Genomic DNA, 7,458 nt, shown 5'->3' with positions numbered 1-7,458 from the left:
GATTTGGGTTGAATGATCACATACAGAGCACAGCAAAGTGTATTTCTCTAATATTTCAATGTTAATGCAGAAAAAAATAACTAACACAATGCGTCAAGCTCCAGTACGAGAACAGTAAAAGTACAGCAGAGGTGCAAAAATAATTTAGATAAATACATCTACGACAATGTTTATAGACAGGTTAAAAAACAAAATTTTACTATATAATTATCAAAAATAAAATGCATGCTTTGTTTAAGACCATTCAGTGCAAAGTCTGCAGATAGCCCAGACTTGTAAACTTCAGCTGGCCAGACACATTACAATTTTTCTCATTTAGCCTGATGGTTTAATGAAAACGTGCTTGATACCCCCATCCATACTAAAGAGCGCTGATGGAGTATTCTTCCCTGCCGGCTATTTTATTGACAGTTGACACCCACGGCACTCAGAACGCTCGAATAGTGACTTCAGCTGACTGGCTTCAGTCACTCTTCAGCCCACTTTTTTCCACCCAACGTCATTTTCATCCAAGGCATTTCAAAAATCAACTTTTGTTGAGCTGGGTGGTGCAGAAAGGGCTACCCATGGCCGAAATGTAATCTGTGGGTGATATGCCTGTATGGCAAGCTTTACCTAGTCATGTTTCCACAACATCTTCCCGCCCCATCGGAGCCCTAGCTAAGGGAGTGGGGCTTCTGGCTATGAGGAAGCCCATGACCTCACTAGCATCAAATTCTGCCACTCGGGGGGGGCGGGAAGTGAGCCATGACATCACAGCTCCCCCGCTCCTACCCTCCCGTCAAAACCTTGAGACTTGGGCTCATACAGGTTGGATTGTGGCAGCACATAGCAGGGAGGGAGTGATGACCTATATGCAGACGTTGTCACTTTGCCCTGATGGTCTCTTTAAAGTGTTTTCAAAGCCGATACTGGGGGGTTTTTTTGGACTGGATAATATTAGATATAGTGGTGAATAGTGAAAACCAATGTCTGTTTTATTTTGTTGCTTGTCCCTCCATTTCCTGTCCCGGGGACACAACAGTAAGTGGAAAATGCCCCCGTTAGAAGAGTTTATCTCCCCTCCAGCTGTAAAAGTTTGTATTTTCTATCACCTTCCTTGTGAAAATGGTCACCAAGACAAGTAGAAGGGGTGAATCTCCCCAGTGGGGGGGGGGGCACAGACATCAACAGAGACCCGACGGGTTTTAACCCTCTTCTATCAAAAACGAAAAACTATATATACTTTCAAATGGAATACTGTCTTATAAAGGAACAAGGAAGTAGATTACCCCTGGCGCAGCTGCACATGGTGACAGTTTTTGATGCAAAATCAATGGCTTTCTAAATAGATGCTACAGCATGCCTCAAATAGATAAGCAAATTGGAACATTCTAGCAGCTTTCCCCACACTAGAGATGAGATTTTAAGTAAAGAGTTGCCCAGATGATTTTCCACTCTCATTGCTGTCAACTGGAAAAAACATATAGATGTACACCCCCTCCCCCATGGTTCTGGTGCTTCTGTCATGGTGATTCCATTACTTTTTTCAGCAATGTCATAACAGAAATCAAGGTGCTGTCGCTGCAGACTTCTCCAGTTCTCTAATTCCCTGCATATCTTCCAATTTCACATATAAGTGACTGACTTGGAACAAGCTAAAAAAAAGTTGGCACTTCAATCTTCCAGCATCCATATTACTTTCATGACAGGTTCACTTTAAGCCTATTTTGGAGAAATCGTCTTTTTGAAAGTTGCCATGGGAAAAAGTGCCCCATTGGAAGATTTCCCCTCTGGTGGCAACTCAGAATATTGGATTTACTCTGAGGGCCGGTGCAGACCTGGGCGACCCGAGACGCGCGTCCCGGAGCCGTGCGATAATGCACAATTGCACAAAGCATTTGCCGCGCTGCTCCATTGATTTCAATGGGGTTACATCCGCACTTCAGTCACAGAAAATGTAACTTTTTTTGCGACGTGCGGATGTTTTATTCAGTTCCGCTGCAAGGGCGGAATGGCAGGGGGGAAACCGCGCGATCCGCCTTGGGCGACTTCGTTGCCTTTAGAAAATAATGGCACCACCAGCGCGATCGGTGGTGGTGGGCGACTGTGTGACCACATGGCAATTCGTGTGGTATCGTGCTGGATTGCTGCACGGTCACGGATCGCTCAGGTGTAACCCTGACCTAAATTTCATTCCCGGTGACATTGGTGGTCAGAAGAAAAGGAGAGAGTAAATCTCCCTAATGGGCACACAAAGAACAATCAAAATCTCTCACCACTCTATTCAAATCTAAAAACAAGTTTTGCCTTTAGTCATACTTGAAATAAACATGAATGATTCTTTGCTTTGCAGCTTCCCAAGTTTAATTCCCAGCTTTATAAATTATTTCATGAAGCAGTTTATTGTGAATTGATGACCATTTCAGGTAATTTAAAAGCGTACATTTTGGCAACAGAGGGCCTTATGGTTGACCTAGCTAGATGAAGAACGTGTCATTATCTTAAGCAATAAATCAGATTCTCCCTTTCATGTTGCTAGTGAACAATATATAAAAAAAAAAACAAAAAAAAAAACAAATTCTGATTGGAAGCCAGGGGAACAAAAGCTAAAAGTTGTATCTTTACGGAACCCAGCTTTAACAAAAAGTTTCAGGAATACAATCTGGGAGCATAAATTATTCCTTCACAACAGCTTTTGTTGAAATCTCCTAATAATAATAATTTTTGCCTTTTAGGTATGGCAAGCACTGGTATCTGCCGTCGTCCAACTTCATACAGGTTAGGTTTGGCAGGCATGGACATTTGTGAACCATTCGTTTGCCAGAATATGGAATCTAAAGAAAAATATATAAATGACATAGTTATGTATAGATAGTTTACAGTTCTTTTTAACAATTCTCATCTTCAGTCTGAATATAAATGTTCCCAACCACAGATTTATAACTGTCCCCAGCAGTTGACACTTTGTGCGGTTGGTGGCTCTCAGTCCCGGTTGTCACTGACATTTTGGGTCCCCTCTGAAAATCATGAACCAATCAGAATGGTCCCCGATCATGTGAACACTATGTCAGCTGTGGCCTAGTGATCACATGCATGGTATAGGCTTCACGGCAACATACATACAGACATAAATAACAGTTTTCAGTCTGCAAATTAACACTTTCACCTTTAGGGTTGTGGTATTAATACTGTAATACTGTTTAATACTGTAATTGTGAAAAATTTTCTGGCTATACAGTCTCTGTATTGATGGTCAGCAAATATTATCATCCAGGCACTGTTTCAAGACAAGTTCTGCTCACCCTGTGACTGCTCTACAGACTACACTGCAGTTGATCAATTCAGCCTGGTCTAGGACTCTTGTAATAAGACAATCATGGGACAGCAGGACAGTGATGAGATAATTGCTCTGTTCTCTCTTCCTCTCAGGAAACTTTCATTGTTAGATGGACAGCACTACGAAATACAGTAGAACCTGACCGGCTTCCAGTTTTTGCCCTGCCTCTCCCAATGTGAGTGCTATTGTGCAAAGGATTACAGGAGGTTGAAGCCAGGTATATGTAAAAATGCATTAAATGATTTCACGGAATCCATAACTGGATCTAATGCTGTCATGTTAAAGTCCATCTCCAGGCAAGTCTAAATTTTTGAGCAGCAGGTTCCCCTACCCCTGTGCAGTCTCTTTCCTTTCAGAGTAATCCCATTTGCTAAAGTCTGGTTTGCATTTTCTCCTCCCAGGGCCCGATTCCTTGGCTCCCAGCTGAGTCTACAGGGCACCCCACAAAATGGCAGCATGCAAAGTAGAGTGTGTTAAGGAGGTCAGTTTCCTAGCACACAGCTTAGCCGCTTGGGTGACCTGTCTCTTCAACAAGACAAGAAATACTTCTGCTACAACATTCAGCCGCAACAATTTCCTGATCAAGTGATCAGTGCCTCCATGAAGAAGTGACCCAACAATAAAGTTCATCTATTGCTACTAAAAAACACTTTATACTGCAGTTTGATCTGCTACTGCAAACTGTTAACATGCTGCCATAGTAGTGGGATGATCATATGTGATAACATAATTGCTACCATAGCAAAAGAGCAGTGAGAAGGTGGAGCACAGAAACCTCAGAGAGGTAAGCTTGCCATGTAATTTTTTGTAATAACCTGGGGGTAAGTTTGTTTTAAGATATCTATAGTGGCCATGAGTTGCTCATCATCTAGTCTCCTATGCCCCACCTGTCAGGAACTGAGGCTGCCTGGCCCTGAACCTGGGTCTTCCACGCACTGGACCATGACTTATCAGGTTTTCCACCTTGGATTTTGCTTCCGGCCTTCAATCTGCTATAGCTCTGCATACTATAATCCTGCATACTAAGCTTCTCAATGGGCCTCACCTACTCCTGATGTTGTGGCCAATCAGAGTACTTGGCCTTCTATTTAAAGTCTGCCCTGTTTCCTTGCCAGATTATTGTGTGCCACACATAATCCAGCCTGCTGCCTTGTGCTCCTTCAGTTACTACTTGGAAATTACTATGGCTTGTAACCCAACTAAGAAACTCTTCCCCAACAACGACACCGGCTTGTGACTCTTCTTCTGCATAGACCTTGGCTTGTGACCCAGACACTGATTCCTGTCTAGTGATTCGGACTATTTAACCTCTTCTTCTCTAAGGACTGTGCTTAGCCTGAAGGTCCCGCCACCGGTCTCCACTCTCTACAGGTATTCTCCTAACACTACCAGACCTATAATAAGGAATTGATTTGTGGGAGACAGTTTGCTATGGCAGCTCAACTTGTGAAGGAACCTTGAGATTTTGGAATGTATCCATGAGAACAGAGCACAATCCTGCAACCCGCCTTCACCGAAGGTGAAGGTTAGATCCCAAGGATAGATCCCTGAAAGTGGCTGTATTTTTTTATACCAGTAAATCAACTTTTACAGCTGTTGAAGGTCTTTGAGACTTTTATTTTCTTCATAACCACCTACAAAACCACTAGCCATTGAAAGGTTGTGCTTTTGTCTGGGATCCAGAAATCTTGGCATACGTATGTATGAACACATCTGTCAAAGATGGGCTAGCTTAACCAACCATAAACTATGTGGAGCTTAACCAGAACAGAGTGCCAAAAAATATTCCAGAATAGTCCATACATAGTTTAATTAATTCAGTACGTGATAATGGGGAGAACAAAAGGCAGCCAACGTGTTTCCAGGGCCATACAACCCCGTTTTATCTGGGCTTAAAACAAGTATTTAACAGACTCTGGGTAAAATTCAGAGCCAAGGGGCATAGTGAGTGAAAGGATGCCTGTGTAAGCATCTTTTCTGATTCAACTCTATAGACTACTCAATTTTGGGTGACCCCTGTCCTTTTGGAGGGGGGCCCCCGCATTGTTGAGAACCACAGAACCTGTGCCACATGGTTCCAATAAGGACCTTGTTTTCTACTGGTGGAGGATCCCAACTGAACCTATGCCATATGGTTTCAATAAGAAACTTGTTTTCTACTGGTGGAGGATCCCAACCGAACCTCTGCCATATGGTTCCAATAAGGACCTTGTTTTCTACTGGTGGAGGATCGCAACTGAACCTATGCCATATGGTTCCAATAAGGACCTTGTTTTCGACTGGTGGAGGATCCCAATTGAACCTATGCCACATGGTTCCAATAAGGACCTTGTTTTCTACTGGTGGAGGATCCCAACTGAACCTATGCCATATGGTTCCAATAAGGACCTTGTTTTCGACTGGTGGAGGATCCCAACTGAACCTATGCGACATGGTTCCAATAAGGACCTAGTTTTCTACTGGTGGAGGATCCCAACTGAGCACCTCGCCCCCACCTCTCCTTTAAGCGATTTGTATGACAGCCTTAATGATCTGATCATAATTTTAAGTTTGCCATCAATGCAAAAAGATGAATCTGAAAGAAATACATGTGCTTGGCACCGTTACAAAATTATTTTTGTACAGGGAACAGAAAATTGGAGTTTTCCCAAATATATAGCGTTAGCAACAGTTATTATCAGCAAGGACTTACTTTATGACTTAATGGGTGACAGTCTTCACCCTCATTGCCAAGAGGAGTACACATTCGAAGGCCTCTTATCCAAAGGCTCACTGCACAACACATCCCTCCTCCACACTGAAGATCCCTTTCACAAGCCTGTCAATAAAAAAAAAATATACAAACTTAATTTCACACAACAAAAACGTGCCACATGCTTAAAACACATAATAGAAGCAGCATAATTCTATGGAATGCCATTTTAAAAAGTCCTTGCAATACAATAAAAATGTGTCTATGATTGTTAAAAAAAACCTCTAAAGCTTTACGGAATGCCACAATGAATAGTATTGTGCATGTTCAATATGTAAAGAATGGTGTTTTCGAAACAGATTGCAAGCAGGTGTCAAGGCGTTTAGCAGGAAAGCTAAGTATGACATCTAATTGCCAGTGTTAAATTGTGTTTTCTGAGTAACACTGTAAATATGTTATTACATTGTAAACCACAATTTCTGGCTCCCCCCTCCCCTATTGTGTACTCAATAATTCTTTTTTTTTTAAATACATTTTTCATGCGTCAATATTACATTGTGCTGCAGGGCTCCATGGTGAACCCTATGGTCCATGACATCCTACACACACAAGATTTCCTCAGTCTTCTGGGTCACAGGTTAGGCGTCATTCAACCCGGAAGACTGAGGACATCTAGTGGCGGAAAAGAATTGCTGCAGGGGACAGTGCCGGAAAGGAGGTGAGCATTGCAGCCTGAGCTACACTCTATATGGCAGCCTGAGCTACACTCTATATCACATTTTTTCATTATCTTTGTTTACACCTAACTATTCCTAATAGTAGCCGGGCAGTCAGGATTGTGCCAAACAAGTCTTGTCTGTTTTCATGTGCAGAGTTGTTTTTTTACTTAAGTCAGAAAGATCCTGCTATATTGAGAAGATTGTGTCAACAAAAAAGAGACATGGGGTACCCTGCTTGACATCAAAGCCCCTCTCTTCCCATTCACATCAGAAGTTCCCCTTAACATCCAGAGCAACCTTCAGATCAGAGTCTCCCCCTTTCACATAATAGCAACCCATTCACATCAGGAGCCCCCTTTTTACCTCAGGGTCACCCCCCTCAGATCAGAGTCCCCCCTTCACAGCAGGAGTCCCCGTTCACATCAGAGTCCTCGCTCCCCCTTCACATCAGAGTCCGCCCTTTATGCAAAAGCCCCACCCTTTCACATCAGAGGCCCCCCTTTCACATCAGGAGCAATGTTCATATCAGACCCCCCTTTCACATTAGAGTTACTCTTTTTCTTCAGGAGCCCCCTTTTCACACCAGAGATGCCCCCTTCAGATCAGAGTACCCACTTTCACATAAGAGTGACACCTTCACATCAAGAACCCCATTCACATCAGAGCCCTCAGTTCCCTCTTCAAATCAGAGTCCACCCTTTACGACAAAACCCCCCTTTCACATCAGA

The 7,458-nt window shown here is 43.0% G+C and overlaps 1 protein-coding gene across 1 annotated transcript in view; it reads right to left on the bottom strand.

Annotated features, from left to right (window-relative positions):
* Positions 1-2,690: 2,690 nt before the first annotated feature.
* PROK2 (prokineticin 2) overlaps positions 2,691-7,458 on the bottom strand; it is a 7,179-nt gene continuing 2,411 nt past the window's right edge. Inside the window, exons 2-3 of the mRNA XM_018563025.1 lie at positions 6,012-6,137; positions 2,691-2,816 (exon numbers count right to left, since the gene is read on the bottom strand). Coding sequence (XP_018418527.1) covers positions 2,691-2,816; positions 6,012-6,137 — 252 coding nt within the window. The remainder of the gene's footprint in view (positions 2,817-6,011; positions 6,138-7,458) is intronic.

The sequence above is a fragment of the Nanorana parkeri genome, unplaced genomic scaffold (assembly GCF_000935625.1).
Source record: "Nanorana parkeri isolate BGI_ZX_2015 unplaced genomic scaffold, ASM93562v1 scaffold624, whole genome shotgun sequence".
In the NCBI taxonomy this organism is placed as follows: domain Eukaryota; kingdom Metazoa; phylum Chordata; class Amphibia; order Anura; family Dicroglossidae; genus Nanorana; species Nanorana parkeri.
The sequence above is the reverse complement of the archived record's forward strand: the minus strand, read 5'-3'. Positions and strand labels throughout refer to the sequence as shown.